Genomic DNA, 21,665 nt, shown 5'->3' with positions numbered 1-21,665 from the left:
GCCGGTCTTTTTCAGCTTCCCCTTGCTGCTACCATCGTCCTTCATCTGAACGTCACCATCGCGGTCAAGCTCTTCGTTCATGTCATTCAGCAGCTGAGCCCCCGCATCGTCCTCGGCATTGGCGAACGCGACTGAGGTGCGTTTCGCGGTCTTCCCGGTCTTGTTGGCTGGACTGCTGACGGTGATGTCGTCGCCTTCTTCGATCGTCTTGGTGTGGACTTCTGTCGAGACACGCGATAGGCCGAAGGAGGTCTTTCGAGAAGTTGATGTAGACTTTCGAGAGCTCGCTTTGGAGGTCGGTCTAGCTTCGGTGAGGTCTTCGGAGAAGCGGGAGCCGGTCGAGACTTTGCGGATGGTTGAAGTCTTCTGCGAGGTCGTCTTCTGCGAAATCGTCTCCTGCGAAGTGGTTGCCGTAGCGGGTCGACAAGGTCCAGCGCTCTCGTCTGCGGTCGTCTGAATCTCTGCACCAGCTGTGCGACGGCGTTTAGATTCAGCCTTCTTCAGCACCGGCTTCTCAGCCTCGGCAGGAAGCGAACCGCGACGAGCGGCCAGACGCCTCGCACGCACGGAGTTCTTCTCTGCTTCTTCACGCGCCTTCTTCTCCTCACGAAGGCGAGCTTTCGTCTCCGGGTCGTCAACTGCCAACCATCCACGCCAGCTGCTTCCGCGATCCGTCTTGACCTTCTTCCTCCGCTGCTCCTCCTCGGCGGTCTTCTGAGCCTGCTCAGCCGCCTTGCGCTTGCGCTCCGATTCCTCCTTGGCCATCTTCTTCTGCTCAGTAGCATTCAGACGGCGGCTCAATGTGCCTCTGCAGGTAGCAGCTCCACAGTAACACTTCTGCGCGCTCTCACCAAAGTTGTCAAAGTTGTAATCATACGTGAGCTCCTCGCCAGTCATAATGCCGCTCTCGCCTGCGAAGACAGCCATGCGTGGAGTGCCGTTGACCTTGACCATGCGAACCTCACAGTTTGGCTCGCAGGAGTGATTGATGAAACGAGCCATGCTACCTTTCGTTCCGTCAATCACCAGATTACGCTCCAGCTCCATGAGGTAGTAGCACGCCTTGTCGTGGTACACCTCGCGCATACGACGTTGGCATTCCCCCTCGGAGATGATCTCGCCGGTGTACTCCATGATGATCTGTCCCGCGTTGAAGGAACGGCAAGAGCGGATACCAAAGCCACGTTCGTGTGTCTTGACGACCTCGACGCCGACGTCGAACAGTCCGCCTTTCTTGGTCCGGGCTGCGAGTTGTGCAAACGCTCGGTTGCTGCAGACGCTGGCGGGCAGTCGGCAATTCTGATCGTTGCACTCGTATTGCATGACCCGGTTGATGCAGTCGTAGTCACAGCCGAGATCTCCTTGGCCGGGGTCACGGCAGATACACGTAGAGTTGGGAAGGTTTGGCTCCTTCTCCCAGAGGTCTTTGGCCTCGCCGACGAGTCTGTTGCGGTTGATCTTGTGCCAGTCCTTTGGCTTTTCGTCCCCCTTCCTCGCCGATGGAGCAAAGACGTCGTGCGGGATCCTGAAGTCTCGCTCCTTGTCCAGGTAGCCATACATCGGCAGCGACAAGAATGACTTGCGTTTGGGAGCGGTAGCCTCTTCTCCATTCTCTGCAGTCGCAAAGCCCAGGCCGTTCTTCTGCAGCTTCTTCTTCCCTCCGCCGGCTGTCACCTCGTTCTCCTGTCCAGCGTAGAGCCCCTCCGCTTGCCACTTCTTGACCTTCTTTCCATCCGATGTCTTTTGCAATGGTCCAGTAGGCTGACCGATGTTTTGGAGAGGTGCCGAGAAAGCGGTCTTTGCTCGTTTGGTGGGACGTGGTGGCAGTGCATAAGTCACATCAAGGTCGATCTCATCGAGGACGCCTCTCGTGCCCAGGTCCAATTCCTTCAACAGCTTGCTCTTGGGTGGGCTCGGAGGCTCCTCAATCTTGCCCAATTTCCGCTTGCCCGTGTCCACCATGTCGCGACTACGCTTTCCCAAGACAGTTCGAAGATTGCCAGCCTTAGTGGCGACTTTCTTTCCTGCTTCCACCACGCCCTCTTTTACGCGATCTTTGACGCTCGGGCGACGCTGCGGTTTTGTGGGAGACTTCTTCTTGAGTGAGCCGGGTATCTGCCAGTCGGTGTTCAGAGCCTTGTCAACTTTGATGTCGAACGATTCGTCTTCGGGAGCAGCGTCGTCGCGTTCGACGAGAGTTCTGCCGGACAGTCCCGAGGGGTTGCGGCTGGTGGTCTTGGGTAGCTGCTTGTCCGCGAGCTGCTTCAGATTGTAGGTAGACACTGTTGTGCGAGAACGTTTGGATCGACCGCTTGGAACATCCTGCGGCGCGAGAGCTTTTGCTTTCTCGCCCGAGGCTTTATTGGAACCGAGACTGCGTTCATCGGATACGCTGGTGGGAGGTGTGGAGGAGGCTGGCTGTTCAGATTCGCGGTCGACGTCCATAGCGGTGGTTAAGACGAGGATGTTGGAGAAGCTGGATGAGTCGGTGGATGATGCACGCGTCAACGTGGATGTTGTGGGCTCCATGGTCTTGGAGGTGGAGGTCGTGAGTGTCAATGTAAAGTGTGGATGGTGTGCTGGAGACGCGCAGCAAGGGTGGGCTCGACGCGAAGCCGCGGTGGGGACTTCACACTTTCAATAGCAGAGGAAGACCGTTGTGAATTGTTGACTGGATGCAAATGGTCATATGCTCACGACTGGTGTGTTTGCAACAAGTAGTGAGTAGGCAAATGCAGAGCAGCAGATCAAATAGAGAACAATGTTGTTGTATCACAGAGGAAGGAGGAATGAAGTTGAGGGAGATCCAAACATGCAAACCGCAAGCTCGAACGGCCAATCAAACTAACGCCACTACGTGGTCAGCATTCCGAAGTCATGGCACGGTGATACACTTCATCCGATGCAACGGAAAGACTAGTGTACTATGTTCAAGTTCTCAAGACACACTCCTGCTTGATCCGAACAGTCCAGCTCTTCTCGAGCCGTTCGCTGGACGACCTCGTGAGTGTCTCTGATCAACGGCATTCGAACGGTCTACCACGATCAAGACTAATCACGAGGCAAGGAGGCGTCTAACGTTGGAGTCGTAGTGCCGAGCAGCAGCAGTACAGCTTTGTCTCGATATTTTACAGAGCAAAAGCGGTATTGGAGCTGCTCGGTCCGTCACAAATGTACACTGGCGAAGACTCGGGTTGCAGGCACACGTGAGCATGCTCATATATGCCAGGTGGACTCTGGCATGGGTATCAAATTCATCGTCGGCAGGATTCTCAAGTATCGCTATGCAAGAACGCTGCAAATCAGCACAATGCGTGCTCGTCAGTCCGAGGTCACCGCCAATGAGATCGCCTCATCCGTCGAAAGTCCACACGCCAGCTTCGAGGCCCTTATCAGCATCTTCATTTCCGACTCCTGCCTCTTTCAGAGTATCTGACAGTGCTTCCAAGTCCTGTCTCGTGGCGCTGCCATGCCACAGCAGACTCTTCGCTACGCGAACCTGTCTGAGACTAGGCAATGTACCATCATCGACCGATATGACCAGATCGATCGGCGAGATCTTATCTTCGACTCCAGGATTGCCGGAGTTCGTCAGTTCCAGTGTTTGAAGTTGGCAATGTCCGTCTGGTCGCCATAGGTGCCGATCTGGTTGTTCTGACTGCGTCATGTTGTCGATGAGGAAAGTTTGCAATTCTTCCGATCGACTAGTCACGTCAAGGTCGAAGAAGTCGGGTGTGATGTAATCCACGCTGACACTGAGCTTCCTCAGTCCAGGAAGGATGAAGAGTAGGCCGTCGAGGGCGTGGTCGTGAAGTCGTGGCAGGTTGGCGAGTTTGAGAGTGTCGAGATTCGGAAGCAGACGCACTGGCGTGCGGAGAAGATTCAACACATCATTCGTCTGCAGTAGTGGACAGTGCTCAATAGTCAGACTCCGAAGTGATTGCGGAAACGCCACGACTCCATATAGAAAGTGTGCGTCGATGCCTCCACTCAGAGATAGGTTTTCTAGCTTCGGCGGCCATACCACAAGCGAAGCATCAACTTTGACTGCAAAGCCAGCAGACCGTGGTAGACGTAGAGTCGTGAGATTCTCAAGATGTGAGATGGTCTTGAATAATCTGAGCAGAGGTGGTGATTCTGACACGAGGCAAAGATCCAGTACGCGGAGTCGATGGGCCTTGGCCAAAGCTGGAAAGCTGTTGTCTGCAAAGCCTGTCTGAGGAGCGGTGTACTCCTCCAAGCTGTACTTCGTCCGACCCAGGAGCCGCGCAAGTTCACTCTTGCTCCCTTGGTGAACCAGTGCACTCATGTTCAACACTTTCACCAACTCCGCCAAAGGACTTTCACGAACGTGGAGATTCTTCGACGGACATATCGTTCCAACGAATGGTCCATAATTCTTGCCGTATAATTGAGGCCGTCGGTAGAGCAGTGGCACCGCTGCAGAAAACCATTGTCGAGAGAGCCGGCAGCAAGAGGCTAATGTGTATTGAGAGTCGTGAAAACGAGCAACGTAGTCGAGGATTTGCACCAAGATCTCATCGGGCAGATACACAGGCTTCTTGGTCCATGTCGGTGCCTTAGTATTCTCGTCGAGGCGGCTTTTCTCGATCGATTCGTTCCTTTTGGCTTCTTTGATACGGCTGTTCTTGAGTGACTGTTCGAGATTCTCGGCCATCGACACTGTCCAGTTCCGCTGCTGATCAAGCGCCATTCAGACGTTGCGAAGTTGATTTCGGGTATCTTCCTGTCATGAAAGAAGAGACAAAAGTGGCAATGATCATTGGCTTGATGTTTCCGTCGAAGCATGAGGTGGGTGATGTCAGCGCAGTACGCACGTGACTCCTCCGGCACCTCCCGCAACAGGAACAGTCGATACCGACCGACAGCTTCATGCTATACCACGCATTGAAGACTCCCAAACATCTCGCCGAAACCACGAATCCTCATCGACACAAACACCGCCGCCATGCTTCCCGTCCGCGTCTCTCGCACCGCCCTGCCGGCCTTCCGCCGCTCGATGCAGCGCCGGCTGCAGTCCAACGTCGGCACGCAGAACAACACCTTCAACAAGGAGCGCCAGGCCGTGAAGGACCACGCTGCTGCGACCAGTGGTGCGTGTCACCGCCCTGAGGGGGTAGAGTATCTCTGTGCTAATATCATGACTTTGTAGACCTCTGGCGCAAGCTTTCCATCTAGTATGCCACACCTTTCGACTTCACCCGAACATACCCGCACCGAACGAATTGCGACTAACACCGATGCCAGCGTTGTCATTCCCTCCCTTATTCTCGCCAGCGTCAACGCATACCGCCTATGGAACGAGCACTGGGAGCACGTGGCTCATGGCCCAGCCCTTGAGGACAAGGTTGAATACGCATTCCAGAACATCCGCACCAAGAACTTCTTCTGGGGAGACGGTGACAAGGTGCGTAGTGAAGAGATCGCGATCCGCGGAAGAGTGCGGCAGGCGTGTGGTGCCGCGACAGATCTCGAGGAACACGCGCTGACAACAGTCTCTCAATATAGACTGCCTTCTGGAACCCAAAGGTCAACTACCACAAGCCAGCCGACGAGTAAATTACGCAAACGCCAAATCGAACCGATTTTCCTTGAGTACGAATGAAGAGACGAGAGCCGTGTGCGAGCGGACAACAAAGGAGTTGGCTTGGAGTTGAAGGTGGATGTGTACATATAGTACTCCCAAATGCATCATTCGAAGACATACAAATACACCTCATGACCGACACCGAAGCTGACTGGGAGCACAGACTATTGCTCAACATGATCTTGAGGGCTTTCTGTCTCAGCGAGCTACAGGGAGTGCTGCTCTGAGTTCGTCTAACCAAAATACAAAGTGATCACTGCAACCAGGCCAATTGTCTTGGGGGTTGCACACGAAAGCCAACGGCTCACAGTGTGTTGGACTCTGCCTCGGACACATGAACCTTCTCGAACATGAAAATGCTGATGCAGTTTTGGCGAGTATGCAGACATGAAACGTGATTTTCCTCATATGTCTACCTCGGCTGCGCTATTCTTATACAAGTACCTGCAGGACGGGACGACTGAGGTCTGAAAAGGCAGCTGATAATCATCACAGAGCTATCGTAGAACAAACTCCGGACTCCAGGAATGAGGTTCGTAACTTCACAGTTCTATACGAGGGAGAGCTTCTCTGACCAGGCCACCCATGTTGTCTTAACCACAAGCGACCAAGGCTGTCTGTCCAACCCAGCTTGAAGTACCTGGTACCTTCCAGATCCGCGCATGGGTTTGGCATCTGACCGGGGTACCTCCATGACTCCGTTCACAGCGCACCACGTGAATCGGACTCCCAAGGCTTAGATTGAATGGTGTGTGTCGGAGAACGACAGCACTCTGGTCCAGGCCACCAGGGTTCGACACATGCGGTGCAGTTTGAGCGGGACCATGGAGGTAATGGCTGAGTCTTTATAGACTTCTTTTCCCCGACATCAACTAGCCGTCATAGCCAATCACTGGAGCGCGTGCCCGACAATCTTCAGGGACCAAGGTGAAACTATATCGCCTGACCTGCGCTACTTGCCAAGTTAGGCGGATGGCTTCTCTACGACACGTGTCTCGTATTTGCGGATAAAGCTGTTGACCGCGCCATGCGAATGAGAATCTTCTCATCATCCTTCGTGTCCAAGATGAGGCTCGCGCTATTGCTGTTGGTTGCCGTCTCCGACGTGCTAGCCTCTAGCATCCATCAGAAACGCGCTGTCATCGACCATGATGCTGTGATCGGCTTTCAAGAAACCGTGCCCAAGAGCACCATTGGCGAGTTGTATCTGAAATACAAGCCATTCTTGTATGTCGTGAATGGATGTGTTCCATTCCCAGTCGTTGATGCGCAAGGCAATACCGGGTGACCACACTCCCATATCACAATACTCTACACACCCAGGGCTAACGAGTACATTTAGCGGCGGCCTTCAGCCCACTGGCGGATCAAACAGCGGCTGCTCCGAGAGCACCGGCCAAGTCTACGCCCGCTCATCCCATTACAAAGACCGTTTCGCCATCATCTACTCCTGGTACATGCCCAAAGACTCGCCAGCCGATGGGCTCGGCCACCGCCACGACTGGGAAGGAATCGTAGTCTGGCTGTCCGACGCCACAGCATCCGCGACGCTCTTGGGCGTAGCAGCGAGTGCTCACGGAAACTACGATACTCAGAAACCTCCATTACTTCATACCAGCGGTGGCACTCATCCTCTGATTCGGTACTTCAGCGTCTTCCCACTGAATCATCAGTCGGGCTTCACATCGGTCAAGGGCCAGGAGCAGCCGCTGATTGCCTGGGAGGAGTTGACGGATGCGGCGAGGCAGGCGTTGGAGAATACCGACTTTGGTGGGTCCTTTGGGTGATTGCTAAGTGAGTGATTGACTGACATGCATGTAGGTTCCGCGACTGTCCCTTTCAAGGACGCAACGTTCGAAAACAACCTGGACGAGGCTCAGCTTGACTGAGTGGTTGTCACATGCAAGTTCTGCAGCTTTCACATGCCATATCGTGAATGCTACGCTTCTATAGCGTTCTTCTACATCCTCTTCACAATCACTTTTGAACAAACATCTTTCTAGTTTTCATCCACCACCTTTGATAGCTGACTGGAAGCAATCAATTTTATCGAGAAAATGCACATTCTCAACCACCTCTTCTCACCTCTGAACTCACCTCATCTCTTGCCAGCCCTGCAGACACCATGCCCAATCCCAAAAACGCCCCTCCGGCCCATTCCAAGATCACCGACGAACAACTCGCAGACTGGAGACGTGGCGCAAGCACAGCATCTACCGGTCCAATCCCGCATGGGCGACAACCAAATCTCGAACCTCGTCCGACAGGCCCTCCGCCCACCAGTCCGACCACTGCCAAACATCTTCGCGATGTAGGCTACGACAACAGTACCGGCGGCGAAGAACTAGAGCTCGATACCTTTTGCATCTGCAAGAAGCCACTACCGCAATATCTCGACGAGAACAAGATCATCCGCTGCAACAATCGCCTTTGTAAGATAAACATCTTCCACCTACGCTGCGTCAACCTCCCCGGGTTGCCGACTCAGCACCTCGCCTGGATGTGTCCGCCTTGTCGGAACGGATTCATGGGCTCTACGAACGATGAGACTGGACTGTTTGATCCTGATGAAGGTATGCGTGCGGGAATGATGTCGGCGGGGCAGTGGGTTCAGGAGGAGAGAGAAAGGGTCAGAAGGAAGAAGGAGAGGAAGCAAAGAGAGGAGCGGGCGGAGGTAAAGGAGCGGGCGCTCCCGGAGGTAGAAAGCAGTGCGGCTCCCGGGGCTCGAGGAGTAGTGGGGGGAACAATCGCAGACATGGTGAGGGCTGCAGCAGAGGATGAGAGGAGACTCCAGTGGCAGAAGTATTTGCTCGAAACGGCGTCCCACCAGGCGGAGTTGAGATCTCGACAAAGACCGGAGATGATAAGAGATGCGGACCGTGGGCTCGCGGCAGGTGGAGAGGGAGTGCAGGACGAAATGACAGGCGAAGGAGGAGATGAAGAGATGAGGACGGTCGCGCTTGAAGCCGGGGAGGAATCAGCGTTGGCAAAGCAGAAGACACAATTCACCTTCGTCGAGGAGCATCCGGAGGAATGGAATGACCGTCAAAGCCCAGAAGCGGATGTGGGCAAGCTCGGTGGACCCGGGGAAGGCCACGAGGCTGGGCAAGTCAGCGGACGGGAAGCAGATCATGTCGAGTCGGGAAAGAAGATTGACACGCCGGGCGCAGAGCATGACATGCAGGCTCCAAGGCAAGATGAGCTCTCTGCGTTGGACAATGAGTCCGGTGCAAGAAGAAACAGCGAGCTGAAAGAGCGTACGGAAAAGATCGTGGAGGATGTGGACCACGACATGGGCGCTGAAAAGACCGGCATGATCACAGCGGAGCACGAGGGCGTAAAAGAGAATATCGAGCGACCAGCCACCGACGAAAAGTCGATGGCCGATGGGATCAGCAAGGTTGCAGATTTGGCGCCAGACTCGGACGTCGCTGTTCCCCAGGAATTGGACGATCAGGCGGAGGGAGCTACTCTTGACGATATGATCACTGAGGCTGTCGTACAGCTTGAGGCTGAGAGAGTTTCAAAGGCGACAGCAGCGGCTGAAGCCGAAGAAAAGATCGGATCTGAAAGGACGGTCGAGGCCGCGACACAGGGCAAGGCCGAGAGAAACAGCGAATTGGAAGCAGAGGACGGCAACGAGCTTGATGTCGATGAAGAGGTTGATGTTCATGGGGAGGATGAAGCCGCACAGAGGGTTGTCGACGATGCGGCATCAAGTTCGGACGACGACACCATTGTGGTGAAGCATGTTCAGAGGGAGGGTGATAGGCCTGCACGCTGAACAGTATAGTCCTCGGTCGTGTAAGGCCGAAGTAAGTTGTGTTGGAGCTGTCAACTTTGAGAATGTGAGTATAGTCTCCTCTGTTCCTTCGCTTCAACATTATTTCTTTCCCATTGCATCTTCACTTCCTCTCCCTGTCGAGTCTGAAACTCGTTTCTGGAACATCGCCAGCCTCGGGGTTACGATGGCACCATCTCCACTATTCCTACCTCCATCCTTCCGCTCAAACTGCAACACTCCAACCAAACCAATTAGGCCCACCTCGGGCGGTGCATTTCACCCGACAGCGTAGAGACACATTGCCGACAAGATCGTAATAGCAACGATCCTAATGCACATCTCCCCAATTTTCTGCGCAACTTTCACCGTACATGTGTCGCTCATTTAGCTTGGATGGTGCAGTTTAAGCGGAAGCACGGAGGTACGGCAACTCGTCATCAAGCAGGGAGCTGTCCACTGTTCTTACCTGTTCCATCCCTTGCTTCACTGTTTTCGGAGTATAGCCACGAAGGTCTATATGTTGTCCGTGAGGTATTTGTATCCGTCTTTCCTCCAATCTTTCCCTTCCCGTGTTTCTTTCTTCGAGTCTTGTGCAATGGCGCGGCCTGCAGGAAGGATTGCATTTCCTCTACTCAGTGGCATCATTCCAGCAGCAAAGGGAGTGAGGTGATGCTCAAGGAGTTCAGGAGCAGCAGGCGTTGGAAACATGAGTTTAGGTGGTTGCTATTTTCGTCTCGGCCTCGTCCGGAGCCAACTCCGCTCAACTTCTTCTCACGCCCAAAATTCCTCTCTCTCTCTCCTCTTCCGTCCATCAACCATGACAACATGACTATCGGCATGACTGCAGCAGGCAGGCGTACCAGCACAACTATCTAAGAAACTCGCCGTGCCGTGATCAAAGACCGACAATGCGACGTTCCACCATGGCATCGGGTGGCCGCACTTTCCGGACACGAAAGTCCGACCTCAAGATGAGACGCGCGAAGGATCGCGGACTTCAGCTTCAACCGGAGAAGTGATATATATCTCCACGCCCATTCCTGGCCAGATCAACTCCATCCACGCACAAGTACTCCATAACTTTTCTTGCTGTCTAACACATATCCTGCACCTCTTCCAGTCTCCTCACAATCTAGCAACATGGCCTCAAAAGTCCCACAATACTCCCGCACTCTGCCCGTGCTCAGCAGTCTGGCTGTCTTTGCAATCGCAGGCAGCACGTATGCGAACAGCAGAAAGCCGATCCAGCTCGATTCAGCTAGCAACCCGCCAACCAAGGCTTTCACATTCCCCAGCGGGATGCTCTTCAGCAAGCGACTGACCGTCACACATAGCGAACAAGTCAACCACGACACGAAGAGAGTCACCTTTGCTCTTCCAGGAGAAAAGTCGCAAGTCAGCGGCGTGCCAGCGGGATGTACGCCATCTGAGACCATCCGAGATGATCGTCGAAGTCGAGGAAAGACTGACAAACCGAGATAGCTGCGATCCTCACCCAACACACTCCAGCAGGTGGCTGGTTCCCCGTCTTCCGACCCTACACGCCGATCTCAGATCCCAACGAGCCCGGAACCCTCCAGCTTCTCGTCAAGCAATACCCGAACGGCAAAGCTTCCTCGCATATCCACTCCCTTCAACCCGGCGACCAACTCACCGTCCGTGGACCGATTCCTGGTTACTCATATACGCCTTCTTCTCGGCCACAATCACGCGATCTGATTCTCGTGGCGGGCGGCGCGGGTATCACACCGATCTACAGTCTCGCACGAGGAATACTGCAAGATGCGAACGACAACACTCGCATACAACTTCTCTGGGGTATAAACGGTACTCGGGACATCGTGCTAAAGAGCGAGCTGGAAGCTTTGGGAAGGACACACCCGGATCGGCTGCAGGTAACTTATGCCGTATCCGGAGCGGATTGTGCTCTGGAAAACGAGAAGTACAAGAAGGGCTACATCAACAAGTCAATGCTCCAAGAAGCATTCGCTATGTGTGAGAATAGCTCCTGGGGAGACGCGAAGGGAATAAAAGTTTGGCTGTGCGGGCCGCCAACGATGGAGAGCGCTCTTACCGGGAAGGACGGTGCTTTGGCAGAATTGGGTGTAATTGGAAAGGAGCTCCACAAGTTCTGAGGAATCTTGATTCAATTGAAAAGCACTGGATGAATTTCTTCTTGCAATGTCTCTCAGGCGACAAGCTCTACAATTCCGATCCATGGCTGCGACCTCTGCTCGAGTCGATCTAATTCAGGAACGCCAAATCAGCAGGTCCCGCTCGGATCGCTACGGTACGGGTAGCGGTCGGATTCGTAACTGATCTTCAGCATCCTATTTAGGTCGACAACTCCCAGTAACGTCCGAGTCTCGCTGTGGTTGGAAGGGTCCCTGAAAGCACCCGGAGGCTCGGCGGCGTCAGCCTCCTTGACAGGGGTTTACCCTGACGTCCTTCCGGCGATCGCGTATCATCCACGTCTTCCGTCCACAGGCGACTGGCGTTCACTTCTCCGAGTGAGACATTTGAATATGCATCTGCTGTGGTGCTTTCGGTCGGCGCGGTGGTCGTCGCAAGGTCTGCTGCCATGCTTTCGAGCTCCAACGACATGGCGCCGGGTCGGAGATCGTTTCCCTGCCCAATGAGCATAGCCCTCCTTCGCGTTCCCGGCACAGGGATTGGGTAAGATCATGACGAAGGCCGAGAAAGTTCTGGACACAGGTCATCGCTCGAATGACGAGGAAATCGATGATCGGTTGGAGCAGCAGCCTGTATAAAGACACACCCGACAACTCGCCTTCATCAACACTCTTTTCCTCAACCTGCTCTCCGATCACACCACCCGACAGCCAAGCTCGGAGCAACCGGTCAACACTTCAACACAGTCAACATGCATTTTGTCCAGCTCGCCATGATCTTTGGCTTCGCAACCTCCGCTTTGGCCTGGGTATGAAGGCTCTCTTCATCTCGCCTCCTTCGCACGCTAATGCGCTGTCCAGAAATGCGACCTGCCAGGCGACGATTGGCCATACGGTCGGTGTTACGATGAGACTGGACAGTACACTACTGCTTTCCAATGCCTGAAGGTACGCCGCGTATTGTCACCGGTAAAGGCTCTTTCGACTGACATCTTCCGTCCAGGATTGTCCATGTCCCACGACTGGCGACGGCTGCGTGCCGGATCAGATGACCACCTCATACACCGCGTGGTGTACACCTCCTGATTACTGCCAAAACCGGCCTCCATTCCAGGCGCTTGGGGAATAGGATGGCAGGCAAAGCAAGTCGTGTGCACGAACGGCGTTCGAGCAGATGGCAACGATATTCATGACTGGAAGGGCTGCAAAGACGATCGGTCACAAGATAAGCGGTTGTGTTTTAGGCAGTCGGCTCTATGCTGCGCTCGACACGGAATGTTATGATGGCTGTGCAACGTACTGGGAGGGAGGGAGTTGGACAGCAGCCTGGGAATCTAATGTACCTTTCGAGCTCACGCAGAAGTATCAAGCAGTTCCCATCGGCCCATAGCATTTCATTGTGTTCTCAAGCTCTAATGTGCGCGCGGCAGCATCCAAGTCTGATATGAATTCTGGCCGAGACGATCTCCAGAGCTGTCCTCCGCACTTGAACCGCTTTACCGCAAACTCAAATACTCTTGTTGTCTTCGGCAACATCCAATGGAATGGCGTCGAATGAAGCCGTGGGGTTATTCGAGATTTGCGGGGTAACAGGTGGATCGACAACGACATCCCCAGCAAGGTGCTCGGCAGAAAAGATAAATGTTCTCATCTCCCACGACTCGAACACTTCCGCCTGCCAGACAGAAGAATCGATCAAACCAGAAAATCCTCCGAACACCGTTAACATGGTCCTCCAAGTCTACCTCGATCCATGCACGATCAACTGTCGTAAGGTCCTTGCGGGCCTCGACATGATGGACGTCAAGTACGAAGAGCACTTCGTCAGCTTCTTCAAGGGCGAACAGAAAGGCGAAGACTACGTCAAGAACATCAACCCACACGCCACCGTCCCAGCCGCCGTCGACGGAGACCTCAAACTGACCGAGTCCAACTCCATCCTGATGTACGCCGCTGATGTCGCCGGCTCCGACGCCTACCCCAAAGACCTCAAGCTCCGCGCTGATGCCAATCGCTGGCTTCTCTGGGAAGCCTCTGTCTGGTTCGGTACCAACTACACCTACCTCGTCGAAAACGTCGTCAAAGAACTCATGGGAGGCCAGCCCGACCAATCCGTCCTCTCAGCTGAGGAACCTAAATGGAACAAAGCCGCCAGCATCCTCGACGCCCGCCTCGGCGAGACAGGCAAATGGATCATCCCCGGTCCCAACCCTACCATCGTCGACATCGCTGTCGCCAGCCCCATGCACCTCCACGGCGCCGCCAAGGTGCCCCTCGACCAACACCGCAACCTCAAACGCTGGATCGCCGACGTCGAAGCCCTCCCCGCCTGGCAAAAGACCCAACCCGCGGTCGACAGCGCTCTCCTCCCAAACAAGGGCAAAGAGGTTCGTGCATCCTTCAACTACACGAAAGACCTCGGTTCCAAACTCACAGAAATCTACTTTTACGAAGACCCCAAAGCCGTAAACATTCACGAACCGGGTGACGATCCCTTTGAAGTCGCCGTGCACAACGGCTGGGATCGCGTTGCAGACTTCTCCGTCGACAAGGAGGGGTTCGCGGTGAAGGACTTCAACCCATCGTTTCCGAACAATGCTTTCAACGACGACTCGGCCGTGCGAGAGAAATTCTACCCCGAAGTCGTCGAGTTTTTGAAAAAGGAGTTGGGCGCGAAACGCGTGCTTGTTTTCGACCATACTATCCGTACGAAAGCCAATCAGGCCAAACCTATCACCGACCAATCGAATACTTCCCAACGCGCGCCTGTTGCTCTCGTGCACTGCGATTATACCGCTGAATCCGGGCCTGTGCGGGTGAAGCAACTGCTTCCTGATGAAGCGGACGACCTTCTCGCGAGACGGACGGCTTTTATTAATGTCTGGAAACCGCTTAACAAGGTCGAGGAGTATCCACTTGCTATGTGCGACGTTACGTCTTCGCCGCCAGAGGATTTTTTCAAGTTGTATTTGAGGTATCAGGATCGTACGGGAGAGAACTATGTCATGCGGAGGAACGAGAAGCATGACTGGGTGTACTTTCCGGACATGACGCCTGACAAGAGTATCTTACTCAAGACTTATGATTCAGACAAGCAGAGAGCGCAATTTGTGGGTCACTCTGCTTTCGTTGATCCGACGAGTAAGCCGGACGCTCCTGCCAGGGAGAGTGTGGAGATCCGGACCATTTGTTTCTTCTAGGCGATGAACGAGTTGTCCTTGGTCTGGGATGATTGTCTTCGGAGCGGCATGTTACTGTTTGGGCTTTGTTGTATATGTTCGATTCATATCTACGATCTCAATTTCCACTGCTCGGCGCAAATATCACGGCGTGAGTACTGTTCACAGTTGAGCATTACTGGTCTGCAGACCCAGCATTTCCTCCCGATTGTTCTCGTAATCCGCTACGATCTTGATCGCTCAATCGACCTTAGGTAAGACTGTATCATAAATCTCCTCCACCTTACATCTGCCCCTTCAACCACTCAATCCCCGCCATCAAATTCCCAATAAAGGTCTGACTCTCCGGCACCGGCGGGAAGATCCAGAAGTAGTGAGGCATGCCCTGTGACCAGCGTCAGCAATAGCACAAAGAAGACAATAGCATGTCACTCATGTCTATCAATGCTTACCGGGTAATGATCGTGTTTCGTCGGCACACCCGCTTCCTTCAGCGCCTCCTCCATGACATACGCATCATCCCTCAACGGATCAAATTCGCAGGACGTGAAGTACACGGGCGGGAAATTCTTGTGGTTGTCCGTCGCGAGGAGGGTGAAGACTGCTGGGTCGTTGGGGTCGACTTTCACATGTCTATAGGTACTGCCATCAGCTTCATGCCCGAACGAGAAGTAAGTGAGTGGCGGAAGGGAAAGACGTACTCGTAGAAAATCTCCATACTCCCCTTATCGATAATGGGAGTTCCTTTTGCATTTTCCGTGTAGGAATTGTACTTGGACTTGTACTTGTCAGGGATACTATCCCAGTGAGCGGTGGTCGGGACGAGAGCTGCGACGCCTTTGATCGTGGACTTGAGTTTTGGGTCCTGGGTGATGTTATTGGCGATTTGGAGGGCGAGTCCACCACCTGCGGAGCCGCCGGCTGTGTACATTTTGTTGGGGTCGCCGTGGAAGGTCGAGGCGTTGGCGTGGGCCTGAGAGGGGTGTATATTAACAACGAAGACTTGACGGAGCTTGTTAGTGAGTTGGAGGGTAGAGAAGACTCACCCATTTGTACAACTTTAAGCTATCCTCCAACTGCGCCGGCCAGACACTCTCGGGCGTCAAGCGGTACTCGACGTTCACTACAGCAGAATTGGTGTGCTCGGCCACCATACGGCAAATCAGATCGTCCGAGTCGAGATCTCCGGTCATCCAGCCTCCGCCGTGAGTCCAAATGCAGATGGGTAGAGGTCCAGAGGCGTTCTTGGGAACATAGGTGCGGTAGCCGATGCTGTCGACTTTGCCTTCGACGACATCGACGTTCTCGGAGGGTGTGGGAAAGAGTGGAGCCAGAGCGGTTACGAGTTGCACGTATTGGTTCTTGATGTCCTCTGGGGAGCCTTGGAGCGTGGCTCGGCCGCCGGAGGCTTCTTCCCAGGCGAGCCAGGAGGGGGCGTATTGGCCAGGCATGATGTCTCGTTGGGTATGTGCTGGATTGTGTAGTGTGACAAGCGTTCTCAATGCTCAAAGCTATCGATTGCTGTCAATAGAAAGGTGTATAGGTACAACTCCGCCTCGAGCCTAGAAGAGGGGTACTTGTTATGTAGTATTTCCGGTCCCCTCCCTCGGCACTCTCGGTACATGATGAGCTGAGCGCTCCTGATGATGACCCAGCAGTCCTTAAGAGCTGAGCATGATCTGTTGTAATTGGGCTTAAGCTGAGTAGAGGAAGACCTCTAATTGGCAGGTATATATTGTTATGCAGAGAGAATCTTAAGTGTGAGATTCTTACTTTAGCTATCTGTGTGTAGGAATGCCTTAGCACTAGTTACGTGCACTTTACTAATAGTTAGTCTAATAATCTACAACACTCCCCTATTAGTAGCTGCATTATTACGAGCTGTCTGTTACCTAAATATAGCAGGTATTTACCTACTACGTAGCTAATACTCGGCTTTAGCTTGTTAAAAAGCATCTTTATCTAGCTTTTTTATTCCTCTACTTTACAATCCACACCTCTTATCTATTTAGCTAATTTATTAGCTAATCTATTATCTATCCCTTACAGCTATCTATAACACAATCTATATTACTAGCTATAGCTTCTAGAAGAAGAGTAGCTTTCTCTATCCCTAGGAAAACCTTCTAGCAAGTTATCGATAAAGCAAGAGCTGTTAGTAGTAAAGATCTCCTATAGATCTACAAAGATAGTTCTGTAGCACATTAGACTATATATTAACTTATTAGAGGAGAGATAAACAGATACTATAATAGAGTAAATGTTAGGGCTTAGGGTCCCTTCTCTTTTGTAGCTTGCTTTAATAACTTTATAGCTAAGCTTAATAAGGATCTCCTTACTACAGACCTTATTAACATAGTAATAGAGGAGCTGTACAACCTAAGGGAGTAGGCCTTCCTAGTAGAAAACTACCCTAGTCTAACAACTCCTAATCCTTAGGGATTTGTATTATACTATAACTAGACTCCTCTTAGCTAAATGTTAAGCTCTAACAAGGCAGAGATAAAGCAGTAGTTAGTAGTATAGCATCCTATATATGTTCTCCTTAAAATCCCTTCTTCCCTAATAGAAACTAACATTCTCCTAGGCTTTAAGTTAAGATTCTAGGGGAATTAGCTTAGTCTTTTAGTAGTAGTCTAGGGGGGCAGGCTGCAGGTTCTAGGACATACTCTAATGCTTTTAAGTTTTTATAGAAAAGTTTTCCTTTAGCTAGGTATTTTTCTTATAGTTTCTTAGATACTTTTGTAGAGGTGTATAGTTGCCTCCTTTCCTTTATACAGATAAGAATAAAATAAGTGTTCTAAGTGTTATACTTCTTAGTTTTGTAACAAATAAAATAGTATAATTCTAGGGAGGGAATCCTTCTTAGGTAGGAATGCAGGTATTAAGGCATAAATTTAAGAGCAGTTTCCCTCTTCTTATTAAGGGCTAGTTAGTCTAGTAGTATAATTTCTAACTACAAATTAGAGGGTTATAGGTTTAATTCCTGTATTAGCCTCTCTTATGTGTCTATATTAGCTGCCTAATATAGACACATAAGTATCTTTTTGCTGGATTTATAGATCTATATATTAGAGGATAGTGTTTAGGGATTTTGGTTTTGTTAGACAGTCTGCAAGCTACATGTCTGTCCTTACAAACTCTACCTTAATACTCCCCTTATTATGTTGTTCTCTGCAGTAATAGTTCCTAAGAGAGACATGTCTTAATCTTTTGGAGTTAGCATAGCTTTCTATAAGGCTAATAGCTAATTAATTGTCTACTTTAATAAGGATAGTAGAAATGCTTTTAGCCTAGGTAAAGAGCTAGAGCTTATTAATAAGATTCCTTACCTAATTTACTTCTCTTGTTACCTTAGTAAGAGAGAGGTACTCTGCCTTAGTGCTAGACAGTACTACTTCTTTCTGTAGTTAAGATCTCTAGACAACTAGGCCTCTTGCAATTTTAAAGAGTATTCCTAAGGTAAACCTAGATATGCTAGGATTACTAGCAAAGTTAGAGTCTAAGAATGCTTTAATCTGAATTTGCTCCTTAGTTTTCCTATATACAAGGCACTTATTAATTGTGCCTGCAACATATCTCTAAATATGTTTAGCTACCTAGACATGCAAAGGTCCTAGGTTCTAAAGGAACCTTGCATAATAGTTAACAGCAAAACTAGTATCTGGTCTAGTATAGTTTAACAGATGTTACAGTTCCCTAATAATCTTATTAAAGAGATTATAGTCCTTCTTTGTTCCCTTATCCTAGAGGGGTTTAAGGAGGGTATTAAGGGGGTACTTAACACTCTTTGCATTGCTAAGACTATATCCTTAGAGTTTATCTCTAGAATAGTGTTCCTAAGAGACAGACATAGAGCTATCTTTCCCTTCCTTTAGGTAAAGTCTAAGAAAGACATTAGTATTAACAACCTTAATTGTGTACTTCTGCTCTAATCCCTTAATTAGCTTGTTAATCTTATAGTCTAACTGTCTAAAGATCTAGAAGTTATTTATATAAAGGAGAACAAGGATGCCTTTCCCTTAAAAGAGGCAAGCGTTACTAACAGTTCTTATTAGACTAAGCTTTTAGAGAGTGTCTATAGCATCGTAGTGCTAGAGAGCAGCTGCCTGCTTAAGCCTATACAGTCCTTTCTTAATATATATAATGTACTTGTAGGCATCTTTCTTAAAGAGATAAGCTCCCTCTAGTAGCTTAATAAAGATCTGCTTATCTAGGTTTGGATTTAGGAATGCAGTCTTAATATTAACTTGTCTCCTCTTCTAGCTAAAGTTAACTAAGAGGGACAGAAGTATTCTCCCTATTACAGCTCTTAGGGTAGGAGCAAAGGTATTAATATAGTTAAGTCCCTTCCTTTATATAAATCCCCTAGCTGTCTATCTAGCCTTGTACTTCTCTACAGTTCTATCTAGGAGCATCTTAATCTTAAAGACCTATTTCCCTATAAGAGGGACTCTCCCCTTAGGGAGGGTGCTAATAAGTTTCTATTTAAGGCATCTTATAGACTTAAGTAACTTAGCTTCCTTAATAATAGCTTTCTCCTATTCCTTATAGTTAGATCTAGAGAGAGCTTCCTTAACTGTCTTAGGATTAGACAGATTAGGATTTGTTGCTTTAAGTCCTATCTTCTAGATCTTGCTATAGTCTTTTCTTATAACTAATCTTCTACTTCTTAAGAGTCTAAATATGCCTAAGCTTTTAGGACTTGCTTTATTACCTAATTTCTTAGGTCTCTTAGGGCTTCTCCCTGCTTTCCTCTTTCCTATAATATAAATATCTAGGAAGGGAGTTATAGCATAGTCTTAGAGGTCTTCCCTTTTAGGGCAATCCTCTGCTAATGCTTAATATTGTAGCTATGTTAATAAGGCATTAGCCTGCTCCTAGAATCCCTTAGGACTTCCTTAAAATCCCTTAGGACTTCCTGTTTCCTTAGAAACATGCTCCCCCTAAGCTAGCTAGGAGGCTTCTTTATACTTAGTAGCCTCTAGCTAATTAGGCTTAGACTGCTTATATTAGTTATCCTAGGACTGTATGTCCTAACCTAATGTTTGCTCCCCTTAAGATATTAAAAAAGAGGCTTAGTTTCTCTCTCTCTGCATAGTATTAAATATGTTCTCTACTTCTTAAAGATAAGAAGTAGTAAGAGGTTAGGCATCTTGCCCTTAGGCATCCTAGCCCTAATCTTAATCCTTAGTGTAGATAGTATAGACTTCCTGTTCTATAGTAATAGGTTGCATTAGTTATAGGAAACTCTCCCCCTAGAAGTCTAGGGCAGCAGGTATTATGCTATATACCTTATCCTTATTATATGTTATATAAGGAGAGGTTATAATCTTGTGCTAAAACCTAACAAGGGTAGATAATTCAAACTTCTAAACTATATAGTTAGTTAAAGTGTTCTCCTAGAATCCTAGATTCTAGTATTTCTCTGCTCTAGGATAGAACTTCTATAAATTAGGTCTCCCCTAATTATGCAGATATACTCTGCATCTAAATCTCCTAACCTTTGTTAGATTAATATATAAAGTTCTAGCATTAAGATCTTAATTAAATTCCTAAAGAGGAATCTTGTTAGTTAACAGGCATACTAGCCTGTTAGTAAGGAAGATTGCATATGCAACTGCAAAACTCTAGAGAGGGAGAGGTAGGCTAGAGTTAATTATTATTGCTCTTGCCTTGTTAAGGATAACCTTATTAGATAATTCTGCAATTCTATTCTGCTTAGGAGTATAGGGAGCTAAGAAATCCTATCTTAGTCCCTTATTCTCTGCAAATGTAATTAGATTATTATTGTTAAATTCTCCTCCTCTATCTAAGAACTAGATCTTAACTATCTTTTTGTACTAGTTAAATATCTTAGTAGTCTATTTCTTAATAATTTGTGCAGCTTGTAATTTAAGCTTGCAGAAGATAGCCTATCTCCTTCTTAACTTTGTATTAGTAATTATAAGGATGTACTTGCATCTAAAGATGTCTAGTAGAAAGATTAGTCCTATAATATTAATATAGACCTTATCTAATAAGGATTAAGGTATTAGTCTTAGAGTTCTTAACACTACTCTCTGTAACCTTGCAAGCTTGCATAGCTTATAGTACTTAAGTATAGATATGTTAATCTGCTTAAGTCCTTAGACTTAAGCCTTTGTTGTACTAAGAATCTTATTCCTTATATAGCCTAGTCTCTAGTGCTATCTTGTTATATTAGCCTTAGGCATAGCAAAGGCTAGATAGGACATATTCCTGTTAGTTGTAGAAGCAACTTTAGTACTCCCCTTAGGGAGAGAGACAGTTACATTCTAAAGGATTAGAACATTATAAGTAGACTAAACCTTGCCTATCTTCTTGTTATTCCTTAGAATACATAAAGATAGCCTATCTAGGTAGACCTTACACTTTAGCTAGAGAGTCTCTATTAAGATAAGGTTGTAATTAGAGTTAGGAGAGTACAACACATCTTGCAAGGTAATGTTTAACTTATTCCCCTTGTACTTTATTATAATCCTTATATTTCCTAAGTGTGTAACTGTGCTTTGTCTAATAGCTTAAGAGAACCTAATTAGGGTTTCTAGGGGTTTAAGGTCTAAGAACTAGGACTTGTTATTAAAGAAGTAGTATAATATACTAGAATCCTAGACAATAGTGTTACTCCTTTGTATTCTAGCGGCAGCAATTACTACTCCTGCAAATAAGCTATCTAAATTAGAGCCTAAGCCTACATTAGAAGAGGAGATAGGCTTAATTGCTGCAGCACCCTTTCCTCCCTTCTTATTATATCTCTTACTTTTGTCTTAGGACTTCTTCTTGTCCTTGTTAGATCCTCCTTTTCCTCTATATACCTAGGACTTTAGGGCCTTATTAGGGTGCTTCTTAAAGCAATCTACATTTATATAGATATAATAGGTACACTTAATATACTAATTATTATCTACTGCAGCACCCCTAAATCCTCCTGCTGTCCTCTA

The 21,665-nt window shown here is 49.3% G+C and overlaps 8 protein-coding genes across 8 annotated transcripts; 6 read left to right on the top strand and 2 right to left on the bottom strand.

Annotated features, from left to right (window-relative positions):
* Positions 1–28: 28 nt before the first annotated feature.
* On the bottom strand, positions 29–4,309 carry MYCGRDRAFT_97419 (uncharacterized protein; the record flags this gene model as incomplete). The annotated part of the gene is made up of 3 exons (XM_003847557.1): positions 29–45; positions 174–2,579; positions 3,523–4,309. The coding sequence occupies 3 exons, from the start codon at positions 4,307–4,309 to the stop codon at positions 29–31; spliced, it is 3,210 nt and encodes a 1,069-aa protein (XP_003847605.1).
* Positions 4,310–4,919: 610 nt separating this feature from the next.
* On the top strand, positions 4,920–5,728 carry MYCGRDRAFT_64667 (uncharacterized protein; the record flags this gene model as incomplete). The annotated part of the gene is made up of 4 exons (XM_003847687.1): positions 4,920–5,114; positions 5,174–5,198; positions 5,269–5,428; positions 5,530–5,728. The coding sequence occupies 4 exons, from the start codon at positions 4,970–4,972 to the stop codon at positions 5,578–5,580; spliced, it is 381 nt and encodes a 126-aa protein (XP_003847735.1).
* Positions 5,729–6,674: 946 nt separating this feature from the next.
* On the top strand, positions 6,675–7,497 carry MYCGRDRAFT_88451 (uncharacterized protein; the record flags this gene model as incomplete). Its single annotated transcript, XM_003847688.1, has 3 exons — positions 6,675–6,892; positions 6,951–7,378; positions 7,430–7,497. 3 exons carry the CDS (start codon positions 6,675–6,677, stop codon positions 7,495–7,497), a joined length of 714 nt encoding a protein of 237 aa, XP_003847736.1.
* A 236-nt stretch (positions 7,498–7,733) lies between these two features.
* MYCGRDRAFT_97416 (uncharacterized protein) lies at positions 7,734–9,392 on the top strand (the record flags this gene model as incomplete). The annotated part of the gene is made up of 1 exon (XM_003847689.1): positions 7,734–9,392. One exon carries the CDS (start codon positions 7,734–7,736, stop codon positions 9,390–9,392), a length of 1,659 nt encoding a protein of 552 aa, XP_003847737.1.
* Positions 9,393–10,532: 1,140 nt separating this feature from the next.
* MYCGRDRAFT_51378 (uncharacterized protein) lies at positions 10,533–11,527 on the top strand (the record flags this gene model as incomplete). The annotated part of the gene is made up of 2 exons (XM_003847690.1): positions 10,533–10,809; positions 10,875–11,527. 2 exons carry the CDS (start codon positions 10,533–10,535, stop codon positions 11,525–11,527), a joined length of 930 nt encoding a protein of 309 aa, XP_003847738.1.
* Positions 11,528–12,256: 729 nt separating this feature from the next.
* On the top strand, positions 12,257–12,911 carry MYCGRDRAFT_106502 (uncharacterized protein; the record flags this gene model as incomplete). Its single annotated transcript, XM_003847691.1, has 3 exons — positions 12,257–12,333; positions 12,386–12,472; positions 12,528–12,911. The coding sequence occupies 3 exons, from the start codon at positions 12,277–12,279 to the stop codon at positions 12,651–12,653; spliced, it is 270 nt and encodes an 89-aa protein (XP_003847739.1).
* Positions 12,912–13,154: 243 nt separating this feature from the next.
* On the top strand, positions 13,155–14,724 carry MYCGRDRAFT_77856 (uncharacterized protein; the record flags this gene model as incomplete). Its single annotated transcript, XM_003847692.1, has 1 exon — positions 13,155–14,724. The coding sequence occupies one exon, from the start codon at positions 13,252–13,254 to the stop codon at positions 14,722–14,724; it is 1,473 nt and encodes a 490-aa protein (XP_003847740.1).
* Positions 14,725–14,986: 262 nt separating this feature from the next.
* MYCGRDRAFT_77854 (uncharacterized protein) lies at positions 14,987–16,241 on the bottom strand (the record flags this gene model as incomplete). The annotated part of the gene is made up of 4 exons (XM_003847556.1): positions 14,987–15,088; positions 15,156–15,336; positions 15,405–15,676; positions 15,750–16,241. The coding sequence occupies 4 exons, from the start codon at positions 16,152–16,154 to the stop codon at positions 14,987–14,989; spliced, it is 960 nt and encodes a 319-aa protein (XP_003847604.1).
* Between the last annotated feature and the right edge of the window lie 5,424 nt (positions 16,242–21,665).

The sequence above is a fragment of the Zymoseptoria tritici genome, chromosome 13 (genome assembly GCF_000219625.1).
Source record: "Zymoseptoria tritici IPO323 chromosome 13, whole genome shotgun sequence".
NCBI classification, from domain to species: domain Eukaryota; kingdom Fungi; phylum Ascomycota; class Dothideomycetes; order Mycosphaerellales; family Mycosphaerellaceae; genus Zymoseptoria; species Zymoseptoria tritici.
The sequence above is the reverse complement of the archived record's forward strand: the minus strand, read 5'-3'. Positions and strand labels throughout refer to the sequence as shown.